At 43.4% G+C, this 22,305-nt stretch overlaps 1 protein-coding gene across 1 annotated transcript in view; it reads left to right on the top strand.

Moving 5' to 3' along the window:
• The window catches only part of VTCN1 (V-set domain containing T cell activation inhibitor 1), a 67,950-nt gene that overhangs the window by 20,271 nt on the left and 25,374 nt on the right, over nt 1–22,305 (top strand). Inside the window, exon 2 of the mRNA XM_003308292.4 lies at nt 20,478–20,542. Within this exon, the coding sequence (XP_003308340.1) occupies nt 20,478–20,542 (65 nt within the window). The remainder of the gene's footprint in view (nt 1–20,477; nt 20,543–22,305) is intronic.

Raw genomic sequence — 22,305 nt, 5'->3', positions numbered from 1 at the left:
GCAGGGTCCACTGTTGGTGGGCCCATTACCAGTGGCTTGGGCAGATATGGATCCTGTCTGGAGGAGTCCTAGATTTTGGTCAGTAGGGCTGATACTGAACCAAAGGTCTGCCTCAGGATCTGCAGTTGGGTCTGTGGACAGTGGGCTTGTTATCAGGTGTGTGTATGGCTATGGCTCCTGCCAAGTCTCTGGGAGAATACCTGCTGAGTTAGTAAGCAGGAAATACTGGCTCTGGTCTGTGGCTAAAAGGGGCTGAAACCAAGTCACAGAGTTCCTTCAGGATCCACAATTGAGACCAAGGTTTTCAGGCCTACCTCTGCAGACATGGATGGGCATGGCTCCTGCCAGGTTCTTGGGTGGTTAGGACTGCTGAGGCCACAGCCTGAAAAATGCTGAAGGTAGGTCATAGGGCTGCTTCACAATCCTCAGTTGGACTGAGATTGGCAAGTCTGTCTCCGTGGGCACAGACAGCTATGTCTCCCATCAAGTCCTGAGTGAACAGGACTGTTCCATAAGCACAGCAGAGAGGGACTAGCACTGGGTCATAGGCTGATCTGCAGTCCAAAGATGGAAACAAGATCAATGGGCCTGTTACCTGAGGCACTTGTGTGTGGTGTGTGACTCCTCCTGGGCTCCTTAGCCAATGGTTCTGGTGGCAGGACCAAGACCAAATGGGGTTGTAGCTGAATCCACAGAGGACGAAGCTGTTTCTGGATCTGTAGCTTGTGGTGGGTGAGTCTGCCACCAAGGCATGAGCCTACCTCCTTGGTCTTGGGCTTCACTGGGGTTTTGCAACCTCCTACGTGGATTCCAAGGCTCCCACAAAGGCACTGGTATCCACCAGTGGTTGCCAAATTAACATTGCTATGGGGGAATAGGAGTGGGGGATCTCCTATCCCATTTTACTGATGTCCCTCTTCTTAGCTGCCTTCCTCTTAATTTACCACCCAACTCTACTTCCAGTAAGGTAACTAATACATTCATTTACCTAGCTATCGATAACTAATGAGTGAAATGTTATACTAAATATTTTAATCAGGAACAAAAACAAAGAAATAACTTCCTTGTTCTAAAGTTTCACTTTATTATCAAGCTGAAGATGAGAGTTATTTTGGGGTGAAGAAAGTCCACCTCTGCAGGGCTTCAGATCGGGTAAAGCAGGTCGTCTGTTCCTCTTGTTCCTGATGCTGACCTTTGCCAAGTCTCCCTTTCGTGGAACGACAGGGAAAAACAGTTAAATACTCACAGACTTTTCTTTCTCTACCCAACTTCTCATGAAAATCTTGGCACCTTTTGCTAAATCTCCACATTCTCCAACTCACAATTATGAGTTCAATGGAGTAAATCATGCAGAGAAAACTGAAAAGGAAATGAGAGAAAGGGCAGAGGATAGTGGACCTGCAGGTGCAAGACAAGAAAATAGGCAGCAGGGTAGGCACAGAGGGAGAAGAGACGAGGAAGTGAACTTCAGAGAGAGTTTTGAGGAAATTCTAGGAAAGGAAAAGTTTGGGGGAACTAATAAGAAGGGTAGAAGTTGGTAATGAGGATATTTTTAAGAGGAAGTTTTGCTATGCGTTATCCATGTAATGCCTTTGATATTTTTCTAGATATTCATTGGTTTCACCTAAACTTTTCCGCCAGGCTGATATTTTGTTTACCGTGACACTGCCAAAACCTAGACCACAGACATCTGGACTTTATATGGGTTATAATAACATTGTATCTCTGGAGTTAGAAAACTATTTTTTACTTATATATAATAATTAAGAGCAGATTTCTAAATGTGTGTTTATATTTAGTTAATTGTAGTTGTTCACATAAAACTACCTAAAATTGTTCGCATAAAACCTACCCAAAAGTATAATTTAAGGAGTCATTACCCTGAAATAAAAATATGAACTGCTTTTAATGGCCTGAAGGATCTTGGGGGAAAAAAATGGGCTGCCATTCAGCTGGGCTGTGTCATGGACATATTTTGGTATAGTAGTAGAATATGTCCCAAAATCAGATGAGCTCAGTTTAGCATTTATCAGATGCCTAGGATGAGTCAGGCATGATGTCTGACACTTAGAGAAATAAATGTGATTGGTGAATTGATTCAGCATGACCAGTAGTTATAATCAAAGGAATAATTTCTTTTTATATCTGACCTTTTAAAGTGCATATATAGAAATACATGATGAAACTTCTGAAGCCTCTGATGAAAACCTGGTTTCACCTTCAATTGCCTGATATTGCCTCAGTCCCCTATTCCCCAAAAGTCTACTTCACACATGACTCTCACTGCTCAGTTCCCTCTCCCGGTTATTCCTATTGGTGAGGACTCCACATAGTTCTAGGACATCTGCCCTGCTGGAAGGGTACACATTCCTTGCTTCATAAAAGAGTGGTGACTCTCCCAGCTCTCTGTGTTCCCTCTCTCTGTCTCTGTCTGTCCGTCTCTCTCCTTCTCTCTCTCGCTCTCTGATCTGTTCTAGATCATATTGAATTTCTCAAGTATGATTTAAATTCTAATCCATGGTGTTCCCCACCTTACCCCATCAAGAACACATTACAAGCTCTTCAAGTTAACCTTGGTATTTGTGTGTTAGAGAGGGGGAGGAGGATGTTTACATAGCACAGAAGAAAAAAAAATCCCTGAAGAAATATCTTCCCAAATCTTTTCCTACCCTGGGCCCTTTTAATACCCTTCATCTGAGTGAGGCAGCTAAGCATTATGGAAATAATTGTCAAAGTGAGTGAAGTGGGTAAGAATTATGGAAATGATTGTCAAAGATTCCCCCTTTTTTTTAGTTTTTTTCTTTTCTTTTTTTCATTTTATAATTTCTTTTGTTTTTTATTTTTTATTTTGTTCTTTAAAGATTCCCTTTTTAAACTCTGCAAAGTGATGTGGCACCTCACTTTGGTATGCAGCATCTATTTTATCTTGGAACCTCAGTTGAAACTTTAAATGTAACATCCTGTTACACAAAAATGAAAAGATATGGTCCCTGTTGTTGAGAAACTTAGAGGAGACTAAAGGAGACACAAATGTGTGACCAGATAATTTCAATACAATGTAACACATTTGTGTTAGAGGAATGTATCTGGTATAATGAGGACACAGAGACAGTTTCTGATGCATATGGCTAGTAGTTTCCCTGAAAAATTATCTGGAAGGAAGCTATACACTAAAGAAGGAGGAGTCTGTGTATCTCACAAATGCACTGACAGGATCCTGTATGTCATTGGGGACTTCATGCTATTGCTTTGTCCCCTAGTTCCTCAAGTGCCTGAAGGAACAATAATGAAATTATAGGTTCTTGGTAATACTGTTAAATTGGTAAAGTGGGTAGGAAAAAGCTCCTTTTTTTTTTTTTTTTTTTTTTTTTTGAGACAAGGTCTTGCTCTGTTACCCAGGCTGGAGTGCAGTGGCATGATCTAGCTCACTGCAACCTCTGCCTCCTGGGCTCAAGCAATCCTCACACCTCAGCCTCCCGAGTAGCTGGGACTACAGGTGCGCACCACCACACCTAACTAATTTTTGTATTTTTTGTAGAGGCAGGGTTTCACCTTGTTGCTGAGGCAGGGTTTCACCTTGTTGCCCAGGCTGGTCTTGAACTCCTGGGCTCAAGCAATCCACCTGCCTTGGCCTCCTAAAGTGCTGGGATTACAGGCATGAGCCACTGCTCCCGGCCAAAAAGCTCCTTTTTTAAAGGTTTGTAAAAGGGCCCAGAAATCTTAGCAGCCACCTGTAAAAATAGTAATCCCCTCTGAATCTGCCCTAAGGAATTCAAGAACATGGTCAGTTCTGGGGCCTGAATAACACTGTTTAATTTGTTTTATGGAGACCAGGTATGTTGCCCAGGCTGGTCTCGAACTCCTGGCCTCAAGCAATCCTCCTGCCCCAGCCTCTCAAGGTGCTGGGATTCCAGATGTGAGCAACCACTGGCCTGGATAATTCAGATGTGTCTTCCTACAGTGCCCATGGCTTCATGGACATCAATGAATGTACAGAGAATATCTGGACTTGAAGTGGAGAGGGAAAATAAGGGGCCCCATCCATTATACCTATCCTCTCATTCCCTGCGTTCTATCTCTTATCCAATTATTTCTTTTCCATCACAATAACTAGTTCATTTCACTTTCCAAGCCCCAGTTCCAACATAAAACACGACATTATAAAATCACAAAATACTTAAAAAGCCTAAGAATGAACTTGCTTCTCTAATACTGCTGAGGCAGGGATGGAGGAAGCTGTAACCAGTTAAGGGCCTTGCCTGGTTTATGCTTCTGAGCCCCAGCATCTTGAAGACGCTTCATTTGGCTGTCTAAGCAGGTACAATCCACTTTACATACTGAGAGAAAATGCCTCCTTGGGGGTCCAACCACACCATAGCTACATGACTCAGATTTAACATGATTGTTCTAATTTCAGCTATATTACCTATTGTCTCTCCAACCATTGACATATTCCAGAAATTCAAATAGCTATGAAGCCAAACTATGCCTTTCAGATCTCTCATGCCTGGAAGTAGCTCTCATGACCATTGTTGAACTACATTTCCAGTTTCTGGAAAAGATGGCTCCTATAACTAGGGACCATATTTCACAACAGTGAAGCAGAATTTCATGCAAGGAATGTGTGAAACTAAAAGCATCTGAGACAGGTCTTAATCAATTAAAAAAGTTTATTTTGCCAAAGTTAAGCATGTGCCCATGACACAGCCTCCAGAGGTCTTGACGGTATGTGCCCAAGGTGGTTAGGGTACAGCTTGCTTTGATACATTTTAGGAAGACATAAGACATCAATCAGTACATGTAAGCTTTACATTGGTTCAACCTGGAAAGGTGGGACAACTTGAAGTGGGGGTTGGGGGGGCTTCAAGGTCACAGGTAGATTTAAAAATTTTCTGACTCGCAAATGGTTGAAAGAGTTACTATCAATAGAAAGGAATTTCTAGGTTATGATAAGAGCTTGTGGAGACCAAGATTTTATCACGCAGGTGAAGCCTCCAAGTAGGCTTCAGAGAGAATACATTGTAAGTGTTTCTTATCGGGTAAAGCCTGTGTTGATTGTAATGCTGGTGGGCTTTTCTTGAATTCTAAAAGAGAGGAGGATATAATGGGGCATGTCTGACCCCCCCTGCTTCCTATCACAGCCTGAACCACTTTTGCTGATTAACTTTGGAATGCCCTTGGCCAAGAGGAGGGTCCATTCAGGTGGTTGGGGGGCCTCAGAATTTTATTTTTGGTTTACAAATGCCACTTTGGCACTGATCAGGACATCCCCAGCCTAGGTATATTTTGATTCTGATGGCAGCCCATGGAAACTTTTTCTGGTGGAATGTGGTTGGCTTCCATGAAGTAGTAGAAAAATTGCCTAGATGGCAAAGGACCAAGACCCTAGTCATTCTTGCCTCTTTTCCCATAGGGCCCTGGTTTCTGCTGCCACAACTTGGTCTTTCCTGGGTTTCTCAGGAAGAAACCTGAGACTTGAAGTGACCACTTGGAACTGTTGTATTTGACTGAAATATGAAAAAATGTCTCTGCCCTTGGTTTGGGTAAGATATGCCTAAAAGATGGAAGAAACTAAGAAACATTATAAATATAAAACTAACAGAGCTAGTTATTTATCCTAACTTCTTAAGTCTAAGTCAAGATCTGACTAAGCTGTGGCAGCATTAGAGGTACCAGCATTTGTTCCTTTTCTTATCTCTGGGTTAGCAAGAAGCAAAGCTAATTAGTTTCTAGACCAAGGGAACACTGGTTAGGCATTGCTTCCAGGCCTAGTAGGATTCTCAGTCCCTAACAGAATCTGCCTCTAAGTGTCTCTGGATGAAACATTCTTCTCCTAACTCTATCCTTCACTCCTTTGGCCTTGAAACACAACACGCTTGGTATCCACAGTCACCCTGGCTCTTGCTGTGGTCCTTAGCCTCTGAGTAGCAGGAAAGGGAGCCAACATCTTTAGTGCCTTTGCTCCATGCCAGGCACTATCCTCCCAACGCTACATACACACATCATGAAGACGGGCACCAAGTGAAGAAAGGAGCTTCCTCCCTGGACTTTAAATATTCTTCCCTGAAGCTCAGAAATATGCTGTAAGTATTAAAAAGATAGTAGTTGTGCCCCCAGCCAGCATAGAATTCAAAGTATAAAGAACACTGAACTATAAAAATATACACAAGGTAAAAAAAATTGCTTAAAGTCACTTCTTTCTAGTTTTCCTGATTATAAATTTCTAGATAAGTTCATTGAAACTTAACTTTTCCCTCTGGTCCCTTTTTGTGGGTGTGCTGGTCAGGGATGGGAGAGACAGGTTGCCACTCCTGCTTGGCTAATGCTGGAAGGACAAGCTCAGTCAGCCTCACAGATAGCCCAGTGCTGCCCAGACTTCAGGTGACTCTGGACTGGCCAAATAAATGCCTTCCATATCTTGAGGTTCTTGATAGCTTGGACTGCTGGACAGCAAAGCTGGGGCAGGGGAAGTACCAGAAGGCAACAACCTCACTTGGTCTTGGTGCTGGGTAAGGAAAAAAATATATATTCCCTGAAATTGTGTATATATAAGATAGTCATTATGCAGATTTGAGGCCTGAATTCATAACATCTCCATTTCCCAAAACCCCTGAAACCAAGATTTCATTTTAAAGAGCTCCTACTTGGCAGTGAGTCCCCAGCTTGAATGGCCCCTTAGCTTTGTCTCTGGTATTTGGCATGGCTCTGAAGACAGAAGCTTTTGGTCCCTGGAATGCATAGCCAGTGTGCCCAGCACTCTCTTACTGATCTGGACTCATGTGCTGGTTTCATTTTTAGCCTCTGCAAATCTCCCTCATTTTTCTTGCTGGCAAAAATGAAGTGCTCAAAAATGTGTGTGTGGTTTTGTCTTTTTTTTTTCTTTTTATTCAGCATTTTAAGTATTTTTATCAAGGATTTTTTAAAAGGCTATTTAGTCTGTACTACTCTGGAAATTTAACTCTTCATTCCCTACAATGTCCTTTCTCTTTTAGAGAAACACTTCTATTTTGCACCTTGTTTGTGGAGAGAAATGTCCAAGAGGACTCAAGTTTAACAAGTATTCAAGCACAGCTATTATGAATCTCTAGGTTCCCTTCTTAGCCACAGCCAACCAGGTCTTCCATGTACAACCCTCCAAGGCATTTTGTTACAATTTATAGCATCAGCAAGATTTCCGATACCACAATTTTTTAAAAGACTGTCTAAAGAGAAAGATAAATGATAATTTCTCCCATAAATGGTTTCTCAAAAGTTAAGAATGTGTTAGTTTCTCTCAGTAGCACAGCATGGATATTTATTTATTCATTAATTCAACATATTTTAAAGACTATGTGCTAGACGCTCCAAGGGAAGCAGTCTGTAAGGTGGGGCATTTATTCAACAAGCATTTGGTAAGTTCCTCGCATGTTCCAAGAACTTGAAAAATAATAGGAACGAAGGCATGGAGGCAAGAAGCAGCCTGGCGTAGTCAGGGACCCAGAGTGGTTTAGAATGGATGGAGTGTGGAGGTGACGGGAGATGGGAGAAAGTAGTCACAGGTTTATATAAACTCTTCTTGAGCTTATATTTTTATTCAAACTTTCAGGTTTAGTATGCTTTCTTCGCTTTCTATGCTTAAATCAATACTTTATATTTTAATCTTATTTTTTCTTTAAAAAATGGTATCAGAATGTATAGAAGGCTTAGAAAATAAAACAGACATCTTGTGATTCATAAGAGCCCCGTAGCCCATCTCCAGGTCAGTGTCAGGCCCTGGGCTTCAGTGGGTCAGAATGGCAACCAAAGGTGGGGTAGGTACGGGACACAGCACATAGCATCAGGTTGGGAGTCTCTACCAGGGGAATGTTGAAATCTATAGAAGAAAACTAAGATTGGTGCCCTGGAAGTCAGGTTGGATCAGAGAGAAAAGACCAAGTAACAGAATCTGAAATCACGAGGCAGGCCCTGTGTTGAAGGCAGCTCCAGGGAGTAAGAAAACTACAGATTCCAGGCTGGAAGGCCTGGGAAGCTTCCTTTGTGTCTGCTACAGATGGTCAGGACCATGGAAGGGTTCTACATAAGGTTGCCTACACCCTAGGACAGGGAGTGTCTCCCTGCCTTGGGTTTCAGGATGCCCCTTGACATAGGCAGGCAAGGGTTGTTATGGTACCAGAGCAGCCGCAGGGGCTGCAGCCGGGAAATTGCTCAGGCAAGCCAGGCCCTCAAGGGGTGGGTCTGGCAGCCTGATTTTCATACCTAAATTCTCACAAGCTCTACATGGCTACACCTGCAGAACTGGGGCCCAGTCTAAAATATGAGAATGTGGGTCCCAGCAGGCGAGGATTTGCATTGGAACTCCTGGTAGATCTTTTGGAAGACTGAACAATACATCCTCTACTTACTTCTAGGATACAGTGGTCTGCTTTTCACTGGGAAGACTTTCTGCCATTATAAAATAAAGAGAGTGGATGACAGAAGACTTGGAGTGTACAAATATGACATTGTACATAGAGAAATCAGACTGCCTAAGACAGGTGTATGGGCTTTCGTAGAGAGAAGCTCTGAGGGTAATAGACGTACTTGTTTCCAGCTTTATTAATGAATAAACAGTGCACTGATCCCAGGGCTAGGCTTTCTGAGAAGCAGCCAGCCCAAGTGCTTCTCTCAATCTCTTCAGTGACAGGCACAGTTTTCCTGAAGGCAAGAAAAGGAATGAAATTCAAAACAGTCACGGTGGCTTTAGGGTGTTGCAAAGGTAATCTAGATTACAGCTCACTCTCCCTGTCAGGCCATCCATCTGCCTGAGGCCCAGATCACGGTGACTGATGACCACAGTGACTGATGACCAGGGTGACTGATGACCACGCTGACTGATGACCACACTGACTGATGACCTCGCTGAAATGCACGTCCCTCACAGGGAGCCTGCCCTGTTCTTCCTCTCAGCTCTTTTGGGGCCTAGTTCCCCCTCCCAGCTCCTGTCTCAAACCTTAGTGCCACTCAAGCACTTCCTCCTCTTCTCTTCGCACAGGTTCAGCCTCCTGAGGTTCACCTGCCTTCCCACTCCCTTAAATCCATTTAAAAAAGAGAAGGGAGGGCACGTTCTGGGCTGGCCCTCAGGAAGGAGCCTGAGGCAGGTCAGAGCTGAGCTAGGCTCTGGATGGGCCTGCTTCTCATTACCTGGGAAGAGGTGGAAGGGTGTTCTAAGCAGAGAGCAACTGGGCAGTGAACAGTCTGATGAGAATACAGGGATTCCTAAAGGGAGAAGGGTTAGAAAAATAGCTTGGTGCATTTAAGCATGGTCTTAAATTCTAGGATCAGTTTCAACTTTCCTTTTTCTTTTCCATGACCACCAGTCAAGAACAGTTTGAACTTTCATAAGCAATCAGGAGTTACTTAAATTTGGGAATAGTGAAAAGTAAAAATAAGCATTTACTTTTTTTTTTTGTAAAGACAGGGTCTCACTATGTTGCCCAGGCTGGTTTCCAACTCCTGGCCTCAAGCAATTCTCCCACCTTGGCCTCCCAAAGTGTTAGGACTACAGGCATGAACCACCACTCCTAGCCAAGAATTAACATTTATAGTTTTAAAATAACAGCTAATATTTACATTTTGTAAGGAAGAGTTTGTTTCTTTGGACCCTCATGATAGCCCTGTGGAAAAAGTCATGTTGAATCTGGAGGCAGGTATAGGATGAATTGCGGTGTTGCCCAACTGTTCATGTCTCCTGCTCCTGTGGAGCCCCCATTAGGAAATGCCGGGTTCTCTGTAGAGTGGATAAGGGGAGGAATAGCAGCAGCTTCTTTTTGTTGCATCCATTCCAGAAATGATCAGGCTGTCCCTGAGCAGTGCTCCTGCCCTTATCTATGGCTGGGCTGGAGGAGGAGAGGTGAGCAGAAGTGGAGAGAGGCGGGGAGAGCAAGGGGATGCCAATATTATGGTGGGGAGGAGTTGGTGAATGGACAGCAGCCAGGACAACAGCCAACCATGAAAAGAAGTGTTCATTAGCAGCCAGACCCCACCCAGGTGCTGTGAGCACCCCTGCAATCTCTCTTAACCTCCACTTTGGAAGACACACAATTAGGCTGTTTTTGTTCACATGGCAGAGACTGCTTATGGGATACTCAGCTTTTCTAACAGTACAGGCCCTTTGTGGGAGGGTCATGAAAGGTTTGGAGTGTGTTTGTTATTCAGTACAATGGGATCAGTTATGCTGCTGAAGGAATCTTGTGGAAATGTTTTTTTCTCGCAGTGAGAATAAGGAGGAGCAGGAAACACAGGTATGATTACGAAAAAGACTGGTAATCAATCTTACATTGCCTTTTGTCTCGCTCTGCTTGTGCCAGTGACAAATAGTGTGCACAAGGATGATGAAGAAATGCTAATGCATGCTTATGGCAATCAGGGTGATGCTATAAATAGGACAGGCTTAAGAATAAAATAGAATGGCTTTGCTGCAAACTCAAATACGGTTTAAGGAAAGGTGTCTATTTGTTAACAGTGTGAAATTTTCCACCTGATACTCATGCCCCTTCCAGTTTTCCTTCCAGAGTCCCAAATGAAAGACACTTCCTGTGGGGGAGAGAAATTTTTTTCAATCTATGTAAGATTGTATGTGCTGTCCTTCCATCAGTTACAACTGTACAAACACAAGCCTAGCCACTGATTCGAATCCCAAGATTTACAAATCTTTTGATTAATATAAAATATGGGATAATGGTTAAGACCAACGATGATGGCATCTGAGACCTGAGTCTAATCCTGCTCTCTTTAATTTCCCAGGACTGAGTCCTCAGGGGAATTACTTAACATTAGGCCTCAGCTTCCTCATCTATAAAACAAAGATAATAGTATCTATCTCCATAGGTCGTCATAGGGATTAGATTAGATAGATGAGGCAATGTACTCAAATAAATATTAGCTATCATTCTTATATGATTAACAAAGGTTTTAGGAGGCATGTGCAGACAAAGCCAAGGCCAGAGCAAATCCCAGGGAATATCAAATTACAGAATCATGTAACTAATTATTTGAAAGGGCCTTTCAAAATTGTTTGAAGCTTTATCTGGTACTAGAAACTTTTCCCACCCCCTGTGTGTTTACCCAGGCCCTGCTTGCACATGCATTTGCAGACCAGTCTCAGTGAGCTCTGTTGGAAAGTTTCTCCGTATTTTGAGTCTAAATCTAATCTCCTAGAACTTTCACTCAGTGCTTCTGTTTCTTCCTCCAGAGTGATGGAGAATAGGTCAAACACCACCTTTCAAATACTGAAATGATATCACTATATTTAGTCTTCTTCAAATTAAACCACCCTAGTTCCTTCAATTATTTTTCAAAAAACATGATTTCTAGTCATATCACCGCCCTGATTTCACTTCTTCTAAATCAGTGGTTCTCAGCTGGGGTGACACGTCTGGAAACATTTTTGGTCGACACAACAAGGGTAGTGTTGGTACTGGTATCTGGAAGTTACAGGCCAGGAATGCTGCTAAACATGCTACAGTGCACAGGATGACCCCCAATAACAAAGAATTATCTAGCACAAATAGTTTGTAGTACGGAGTTTGAGAAACCCTGTTCTAAGTATGCATGTTAATCAGTGTTCTTTTTAAAGTATGGGCCAAAAATGTGCATGGAGGAGTGTCAGCTAACATTGCTATTGTACTGCCATTACATTGCTATTAAATTAGCCTGAGATTCCCGTGGTTTTGTAGCTAGCAGTGAATTAAAGCCTCCTTTCATGTGTTTCTGCTAACCCAGGGATGGAATACACGGGGCCCACGTGCTCACTTAGAAAACATTCATAAGGCTGGGTGTGGTGGCTCATGCCTATAATCCTAATACTTTAGAGGCCAAGGTGGGAGGATTGCTTGATGCCAGGAGTTTGAGACCAGCTTGGGCCACATAGTGAAACCCTGTCTCTACATGAAATAAAATTAGCTGAGTGTCGTGGCACATGTCTGTAGTCCCAGCTACTCAAGAGCCTAAAGCGAGAGGATTGCTTGAGCCTAGGAGTTCAAGGCTACAGTGAGATATGATTGTGCAACTGCACTGCAGTCAGGGGAACAGAGCCGGGCCCTGTCTCTAAAAAAAAAAAAAAAAAAAAAAAACGAAAGAAAGAAAAGAAAACACTGAAGGCCAGGTGCAGTGCAGTGGCTCACGCCTGCAATCCCAGCACTTTGGGAGGCCGAGGTGGGCGGATCACTTGAGGTCAGGAATTTGAGACCAGACTGGCCAACATAGTGAAATCCCATCTCTACTAAAAATACAAAAAATTAGCCAGGCATGGTGGCACATGCCTGTAATCCCAGCTACTCAGGAGGCTAAGGCAGGAGAATTGCTTGAACTCAGGAGGTGGAGGTTGCAGTGAGCCAAGATCACGACACTGCACTCCAGCCTGGGTCACAGAGAGAGACTCCATCTCAAAAAAAAAAAAAAAAAAAAAAAAAGAAACAAAGAACAAAAACACGCAGCCAGGTGTGCCTGTAATCCCCACACTTTGGGAGACCAAAATGGGAGGATCATTTGAGGCTAGGAGTTTGAGACCAGCCTGGGCAACATAGTGAGAACTTGTCTCTACAAATTTTTTGTTTTTTAATTAGCTGGGTGGTGTGCACGTGTAGTCCCAGCTACTTGGGGGAGGTGTGGTGGAAGGATTGCTTGAGTGTGGGAGGCCAAGGCTGCAGTGACCCACCATCGCACCACTGCACTCCAGCATGGGCAACAAAATGAGGCTGTCGCCACCCCCCACCTACCCCGCCAAAAAAAAAAAAAAGAAAAGAAAACACTCATTAGTGGTGGCACTCTTCCCTGTGAGCACAGAGGCAATCTTGCAGTCTTTTTCAACACAATATTCTAAGCCACCACTACCAGTCATTCAAATGATTGTTGGCATACAAGATGAAATCTTTCTGCCAGCCATGTTACCCTAGTTTTACAGTGTTGGGACCCAGGTCATGATTTAATTCTGGGGCCTGTGCTTTGGAAGAATCCACTAAACTGTGCTGTGATTCTTGGGGGTAGCTAGAAAGAAAAGAGGATGCTTCAACCTGATACTCAACAGCAGCCAAGTCTCTTATATGCAATTCCCCAAAATTCCTTTCCCAAATACAAAGCCTGGCCATCTGCTGCCATGTTGATGGAGCAGGGGCTGCCCAGAAAGGATGTCCTGTCTCTTCCACACACACCCCTCAAGCCCCACATAATGACTCCTCCTCATTGCAAAGTTCTCCTCAAGCCTGCACTCACCATTCCTGATGCTTCTGCTCTCGGTTTCCTGGACCAAAGCCAGCCTTGACTTTACCAGTATAAAGAGATACAGGGAGAGGGGTACAGGCCAGGAAACATACTCTACACCTTGAATTCTTCAGCAAAACAAAAACTGGAGTAGACAACAATCTAAGCTTCTCAGAAACCTGAAACCTATGCTAATCAATATCTAGGAAATGGTTAGTTTTACCTTGAAGCCCAATGCTTTATTCCACATAGCATTTAAAATAATTCCTTTTCCCCTTTATAGGAAATACTTTTTCCCCATAAAGAAATTTCCTTTCCCGCTTTTAATCTTCTTTTTCCTTTTTTGTTTTTTTGAAATGGAGTCTTGCTCTGTTGCCCAGGCTGGAGTGCAATGGCACGATCTCGGCTCACGGCAGCCTTCGCCTCCTGGGTTCAAACGATTATCCTGCCTCAGCCTCCCGAGTAGCTGGGACTACGCATGCACACCACCACGCTCGGCTAATTTTTGCATTTTTAGTAGAGACGGGCTTTCACCATGTTGGCCAGGCTGGTCTCAAATTCCTGACCTCAAGTGCTCTGCCCTCCTGGGCCTCCCAAAGTGCTGGGATTACAAGCACGAGCCACCACACCCAGCCTTAATCTCCTCTTTGGATAGGCTGAAGTAAATGTCTTTAATTTCAGCATTCTTTATAAACCTAGTCACCTCGTTGGTTTGTGAACAATGTAATATGTTTGCTGCAACTTGATTTACTCAAATATCCTCCTTGGTATATTCAAATAAATCACACATTTGCAAAACTAATCTAGTTTTCAGGGTTTTAAACATTTATCAATCACACGAGTGGAGCTAAACTAATGATCTATAAGGAATGTGGTATCTCCCAGTTCTGCTGGTATTTGAGAAGGAGGCAGAAACTCGAGAACATAGAAACCATTCATGTTTGAATAAAACAAAAAGCATTTTATGTTTTCCAGACTGAGCATTTTGAGCTTTCCACACTGTGTAGCAGATCCAGAAGGCTCTTGTGTTAGAAAAGGTGCTCGAGGAGGTGACAGGAGCCTTCCAAACATGAGGCCTCCTGCCACTTTTTCTAGAAGTATAGCATGTAGTTAAGACCTCAAGTCTGTAAGTCATACTCCCTCAAATTGAAACCTGACATTCCCACCTTCCAGCTGTGACAACTTCATCTGTTACTTAAGCTAAGCCTCAGTTTCCCCACATGTAAAAAGGTAATGAGAGTAGTACTTACCTCATGGGGTTGCTGTAGGGTTGAACGAGAAACAATATAATGAAGCATTATGCCTGATAAGCATCGGCTCTTGTTATGCCATGCCATGGACCTCTGATAAATGAAAGGTTGTTTAAGAGATAGGTGTCTCTGGCCAGGCATGGTGGCTCACACCTGTAATCCCAGCACTTTGGGAGGCCGAGGCAGGTGGATCACCTGAGGTCAGGAGTTCAAGACCAGCCTGGCCAACATGGTGAAACCCTGTCTCTACTAAAAATAAAAAATTAGCCGGGCGTGGTGGCACGTGCCTGTAATCCCAGCTACTGGGGAAGCTGAGACAGGAGAATCGCTTGAACCTGGGAGGCGGAGGTTGCAGTGAACTGAGATCATGCCAGCGCACTCCAGCCTGGGCAACAGAGTGAAACTCCATCTCAAAAAAAAAAAAAAAAAAGAGAGAGATAGGTATCTCTCTTCTGGTTTATTTTTTGGTGTGTGATACAGTAATACAGCCTGTCTGCTGCAGTATATGTTTCTATAGCATCAATGAGCTCATGTGTGGTTGAAAAACGGGAATGATGGCAGGACAACATGGACGTTGTGTTGGTTCACATGCCTTTTCTTTCAAAGCAAGGAGAGTTGAAATAGCAGAATAGAATGAGAACTTCAGTGGGAAAAGCTTAGCATGGCTTTCAGTTCTATTTTTATTTTATGAAAAAGAATTTTTTTGAATGAACATCTGCACACGGGGCTCCCTCTCCAGAGAAGTACATCCTACCCTTGCGTGTCCTAGGCTGCACATCCGCTGCACCCACCTTCACAGCGACCACGCCGGCTCACAGCACCCAGCAGTGGGAGTGTTTATTTTATTATATCTGTGCATTTTTTATATCCCCTGAAGTAGTTTCTGGCCCTACTGAGTGCCTGCCTTGTCTGTCTAAGTTATCTCCCGAGGTACTAGTTATTGTTTCTGTTAGTAGACTAATTACAAAGTCGCATAGGTTTCGAGCGCTCTGTCTTTAAGCCTATTTTCCCCCATAAGGCCTGTTACCTTTATTGTGAATGTGAGGCTTTTCAGGAATGTGCATATGTTTTAACAAAGGCCCAATTTCTTTCACATGCTGCAGAAGGCAGCAGCAGCTGAAGCAGGCATGTGAGGGAATCGAACCAGGCCCTCCTCAGGAATGGAGACAATTCCAGGCTGCAAAACTGCTCCTTCACCTGGAAGGCTCTGGGTTCTGCAGCCTCTGAAAGCACCTTCCCAGCCCACAGCCCGGAGCACTGAAGTGCAATGCTTAGATCCTGACCCCCTGCACCCCCAGTGCAGCAGAAATAATACCTTTTCTGTGTGTTTCTGCCTTGGACAGAGAGTGTGTAACAGCATGGATCAGCTCAATATATTTCTGAATAAAGCCTTTCTCTTCACTTTCTTTGAAATTTGTTCATGGAAATGCACTTTGATTATCTCTGTTTCCCCTGGGTTTAAATTCTTCGTACCTCCCTAGATCTTGGCTCATTGTAATCTCCACCTCCCGGGCTCAAGCAATTCTCCTGCCCCAGCCTCCCGAGTAGCTGGGATTACAGGCACATGCCACCACGCCCAGCTAATTTTTGTATCTTTAGTAGAGACAGGGTTTCACCATGTTGGCCGGGCTGGTCTTGAACTCCTGACCTCAGGTAATCCGCCTGCCTTGGCCTCCCAAAGTGCTGGGATTACAGCCGTGAGTCACCGCGCCTGGCCTGTTCGTTTCTTTACTAAAGCCCTGATCACATTCTGCCTCAGATTATTACAAAGGTTTGTGTGTATGTCACCTCAGTTTAACTATAAGCTTCTTAAGGGCAGGGACCTTGTTTATATCATCTCTCCATTTCTTTCATATTGACTAGCACTATGTCTTTCACATAGTAAGTACTTAATAAATGTTTACTGAATGAGCAAGTCCTCCAAAAGCATTGATTTTTATTTGGGCCCTTTTGTAATGAGTGGGTACCAAAAGTACACTGTGAATCCCAATGCAGTGGTTACAAGACATAGTTTTGCATTAAAAATTTCCTGCAGCATAGTTATTGGAAACCATTGAGGAGAAAGCAAAGATCAGAAAGCAATGTAAGAGCCCCTGAAGTGAAATATTTTTTTCATCTTTCTAAAAAATTAATAAGCAATAGACAAGTATTAATTTGGCTGCTGTGGTAGTTCCTGCTTCTCTTTCCAAGGCTCTGGAAGTTGAATTGTTTCCCAACGGAATACTAGCTCAGAACAAACCTCACGGTGATTCCTGCTCCGATAGGGAATTTGGTGACAGATGGCAGGGTTCTGTTTTCACAGCGAGGGAAACGTGGGCCTGGTGTGACGGAGGGGCTCAGGAGCTTTGGCCGAAATGCACAACTTCCATTGTCCCCCCTCTTCTTGGCAAGGGCCCAGGTATCTGTTCAGTGTCGCTGTTCAGGTCCCCTCCCGTAAAAGTCACAGCTTTTAATAATAAACTTACAGCAATAGTTTATACGTAAAATTTATTTATAGTAAAAAGTAGTGTATGAATAGCCCTTTCTGAATAATGCCACATTTATTATCTAATTTGATCCTGAAACAATCTTTTTGTATTAGTTTGCTAGTGCTGTTGTAACAAAGTACTGAAAACCAGGTGGCTTAGAAATGGAAATGTATTATCTCACAGCTCTAGAGGCTGGAGGCCAGGATGGACATGTCTGCAGGATTTGTTACCTGTGAGAGCAGTGAAAGAGAATCCGTTGCATCTCTCTCCCAGATTCTGGAGTTTTGCTGGCAACCTTTGGTGTTCCTTGAGTCGTAGATCTCTGCTTTCATCTTTCCATGGTGTTGTGTGTGTGTGTTCATCTGTGTCCAAATTTCCCTTTTTTATAATGGCACCACCCATATTGGATTAGGAATTAACCACTACCCTACTCTGGTATGACCTTAACTAACTACATCTGCAAATGTGTCCGGAATTTATTCCTTCTGGTGGGTTCATGGTCTTGCTGACTTCAAGAATGAAGCCGCTGACCTCGCGGTGAGTGTTACAGCTCTTAAAGGTGGCACGTCCGGAGTTGTTTGTTCCGGAGTTGTTTGTTCCTCCCGGTGGGTTCGTGGTCTCTCTGACTTCAGGAATGAAGCTGCGGACCTTCACGGTAAGTGTTACAGCTCATAAAGGTAGTGCAGACCCAAAGAGGGAGCAGCAGCAAGATTTACTGTGAAGAATGAAAGAACAAAGCTTCCACAACATGGAAGGGGACCGGAGGAGTTTGCGCTGCTGTCTGGGGGTGCCCAGCTTTTATTCCCTTATTTGGCCTCGCCCACATCCTGCTGATTGGTCCATTTTACAGAGTGCTGATCCGTGCGTTTACAATCCTTTAGCTAAATACAGAGTGCTGATTGGTGCATTTTTACAGAGTGCTGATTGGTGCATTTACAATCCTTCAGACAGAAAAGTTCTCCAAGTCCCCACTCGACCCAGGAAGTCCAGCTGGCTTCACCTGTCACAATGACCCCATTAGTAAGTAAAGGCACACTCTGAGGTACTTGGGGTTAGGACTTCAACATGTGAATGTGGAGGGGGACACATGCAACCTTTATAATAGGTAAAGCAGGAATTACTCTGTTTCCCATTTTACAAAAAAAGAAAATAAGCCCCAGAGCAATGAAGTATTTTACCCAAAGTAAATGAAAACCCTAGGCCACACACAAGTCGGCTGCCTGTGTCAGTAGTCAAAGACAGCAGATGGTGCCTCTCGCTATGACTTTATCTAGCTGTTCTCACTCTCTTGGACCAGTAAGAACTGAGGCTACACTGAGGTGTGGAAAAAGAGGAGCAGTGGCCAAATATGGTCTCCCCTTGGAATCAATTTAGCAGATGCCCTATTATTTAAAGCTTCGCTTGCTGCCTTGTGGCTGCACCTTATGAGGGCTTGGCCTGCAGGGGAACTGTTGTTTCTGTCTGGTGGGCCCATTCCTGAGCCATAGGAGGCTGGGTACAATGAGCCTATTCAGGGCAGAAAGTGCAAAGCCCCGCGTTTCATTTTTCTCTCTATAGCATCGTTCTTTGCCTCCCTGTGCCTTTCTTTTGTCCTGCCTATTGAGTAACATCAGCGTGGGTGTTGGGAGCGTGTGAATTGGCAGCCGTGTGAGAGGGCGGCTGAGGACGTCTGACCGATGATGTATGCGCCAGGACAGGCAGCAACGGGCGAGCTTCCCAGGAACCACTTTGACCTATGCCTTCTGCTCTGCCTGAGTCACTCTCACGAGCTAAAGCAGGTGATCCCTCATGGAGTGCTTGTTCCCCTTGGCAAAGAAAAGGGACACGCCCCATCGGTGAGCTCCTACCGTTGGTACACTTGGAGGGAGTTGAGTACAGATTTAAGAGACAAATTCTAATCTCTGCTCTGCCACTTGCCAACTGTGTGACTTTAGGGAAGATGCTTAATCTCCCTTTGTCACTTCCCCATCTATAAAATTTGTTCTCCTCCTAAGGTTACTAAATGGATAATTGATATAAGTTATACATGCTGCTTGGTTGGAACAACATGTCTGCCATATAATTCTAGCACTTAGTACATGTAAGCAATACTTCCTTATTTGTTTATTTAGTTTCCCAGGTGTCATTTGTTAATCTGTTCATTAAAAATTGGTGAGGATCCACCAGTTAGAATGGTGATAATTAAAAAGTCAGGAAACAACACATGCAGGTGAGGCTGTGGAGAAATAGGAACGCTTTTATGCTGTTGGTAGGAGTGTAAATTAGTTCAACCATTGTGGAAGACAGTGTGGTGATTCCTCAAGGATCTAGAACCAGAAGTACCATTTGACCCAGCAATCCCATTACTGAGTATATACCTAAAGGATTATAAATCATTCTACTATAGAGATACATGCACACATGTGGTTATTGCAGCACTATTTACAATAGCAAAGACTTGGAACCAACCCAAATGTCCATCAATGATAGGCTGGATAAAGAAAATGTGGCACGTATACACCATAGAATACTATGCAGCCATAAAAAAGAATGAGTTCATGTCCTTTGCAGGAACATGGATGAAGCTGGAAACCATCATTCTCAGCAAACTAACACAGGAACAGAAAACCAAACACCACATGTTCTCACTCATAAATGGGAGTTGAACAATGAGAACACATGGATACAGGGAGGGGAACATTACACACTGAGGCCTGTCAGGGGGGTTGGGGGCAAGGGGAGGGAGAGCATTAGGACAAATAATGCATGCAGGTCTTAAGACCTAGATGACGGGTTGATAGGTGCAGCAAACCACCATGACACATGTGTACCTATGTAACGAACCTGCACGTTCTGCACATGTATCCCAGAACTTAAAGTAAAATAAAATAAAAAATAATTGGTGAGGATTATATCAAAACACAGTGGTTGTATTTAGATGATGGGATTACAGGTGATTTATTTGTCTCATTTTTGCTTGTTTATATTTTCTAAACTTTCTGTAGTAAATATGTTTTTGTTTTTGTTTTTTTAATAAGAGAAAACAGACTCCCACTGATGACTTACGGAGTGCAGCAGATGAGGTGTGAGTGGGTACAAAGTCAAGAAGATGTGACCATTGTCCTTAATGGAGTTTAAAGTCTGTGGAAGGAGATAAGACAGGGAGACAAATGACACAAGAGAGTGGACAGTGATGCTCAGGGAAGGCTGGGAACAGGACCAGTCCTTCTCAAGTGGCACCTGGCATTAAAGAAGTGTTTTCATCATTCTTGCCCCAACAGTCTCCATATATGGTCTTCCCTGATCTGGAAATAGGACAGTAAATGGCACAGTCAGAGGCAAGGGTCACTCTTTTCATTGATCCCAGAGCCCCAGGGGGATGGGGATGGAATTGCTGAAATTCCTTTCTAAGGTACCCGTTTCTAGGAAGAAGCTTATGTGGAAGAAAAAGTTGAGATGCTTTATGTAACTCATCTTATCCACAACAGATTTGTACCCCAGTTGCAAAGCAGCACATCAAGAGGAATGGAGAAGTAATTTTCTGTTTCTCTCTCTCTTCTCATAGCATAATTAGCATCATCATTATTCTGGCTGGAGCAATTGCACTCATCATTGGCTTTGGTATTTCAGGTATGTGATTTCTTGCATTACTACAATCTATTCACCCCTCACCATTAAACTCCTAATCACTCAGTGCGTTAGCATGGAAAGAGCCCAGAGCTTGGACCCAGAAAACCTCAGAGTACAGCATTCATTCTTCTACTTCTTGTGCTTTCTCTACATTAGTCAGTTAAGTCCTCGACTTCAGTGTCCTCATTTTTTATTATTTATTTATTTATTTTGAGACAGGGTCTGGCTCTGTTGCCCAGGTTGGAGTGCAGTGGCGTGATCTCAGCTTACTGCAACCTCCACCTCCTGGGTTCAAGCCATCCTCTCACCTCAGCCTCCCAAGTAGCTAGGACTACAGGCATGTGCACCACCATGCCAGGCTAATTTTTTTATTTTTAGTAGAGATGGGGTTTCACCATGTTGCTCAGGCTGGTCTCAAACTCCTGAGCTCAAGCAATCCACCTGCCTCGGCCTCCCAAAGTGCTGGAATTGCCGGCCTGAGCCACCGTGCCCAGGCTAGTCTCCTCATTTTTGAGTGGGGAGATACTGTCAACATCACCAGTTAGTTGAGATAATCAAATGAGATGTTTATCAGTAGTCTACCTATCAGTCAGTGCTGAAGATGTCATTCTGGGATCATAGGTAAAGTGCTGCCTCTGAGCCATTCTGTCAGTGGTTGGCCTGGGTAGATGATTTCTTTGCAACGAAGCTTCAGCTGTAGTGTTAAAGAATATCAAGTCTTCGTACACAGGGGTCTTAGGTAAAGAGACAACTGGTCATGACTACTGTACCATGTAGGAAACAGATACCACTGTAGCACAGATGGTTAGTTTCTGAACGTATCTAGCCAATGTCAGTTGCAGAAGAGTCTCTTCACTTTCCTCTTCTGCATAGGCCACTGCTCTGAAGCATCTTTTATGGATGCTGCTTTAATTTTGACACTGAATGAGTTAAGGCTGGCAGCTTTCTTCTCTGAGGCAAATTGACTGCTCTTTTTCTCATAAACCACCTGACTCAGTCCAACACATTCATTTTAACTCAGTCTGTGACCAAAGCTCCGTAACTTTATTTTCTATATTCCAGTGGCCTTTCTGCCACGCTTCTCCAGTGTAGACATGCTGCCACTCAATACTGTCACAAAGTCGAAGCTAAGAAAACTTGCTAGAGTTGTGTTTGCTAGAAAAGACATTCATCCCTTCCCCACTTTCTTTGTCATCAATCATATATATTTTAGGCGAGTTGTGGTGGTTCACACCTATAATCCCAGCACTATGGGAGGCTGAGGTGGGAGTACTGCTTAAGGCCAGGGTTCAAGACCAGCCTGGGCAACAAAAAGAGACCCTGTCTCTACATTAAAAATAAAAAAAGTAAATAACATGTGTATTTTATCTTCCATTCATTTTTTTCTATTGGGGTATTTGTCTTTCTCTTTTTGATTTGTAGGTAATTCCTTGTATATCATGGATGCAAACTAGTTACAGGTATCACCAAATCTCTTCTACTCTACACTTTGCTTTTTTACTCTCTTAATGATGTTTTTCAATGAGCAGAAGTTCTTACTTTTAATTTTTATTGATCCTTTTCTTTATACTTGGAGCTTTTTGTAACCTGTTTAAGAAATCTTTGCCTATTCCAAGGTCATGAAGATGTTCTTCTAGATTATCTTGTAGAAGCTTTATTGTTTTGTCTTTCACATTTATATCTGCAAACCATCTCAAGTTAATTTTATATGTAGTACAAGAGAGGGGTCAAGATTCATTTTTTCCTTATGGTATCCAATAAAC

The sequence above is a fragment of the Pan troglodytes genome, chromosome 1, assembly GCF_028858775.2.
Source record: "Pan troglodytes isolate AG18354 chromosome 1, NHGRI_mPanTro3-v2.0_pri, whole genome shotgun sequence".
Classification (NCBI taxonomy): Eukaryota; Metazoa; Chordata; class Mammalia; order Primates; family Hominidae; genus Pan; species Pan troglodytes.
Note: the sequence above shows the minus strand (reverse complement) of the source record. Positions and strands in the feature narration are given on the sequence as shown.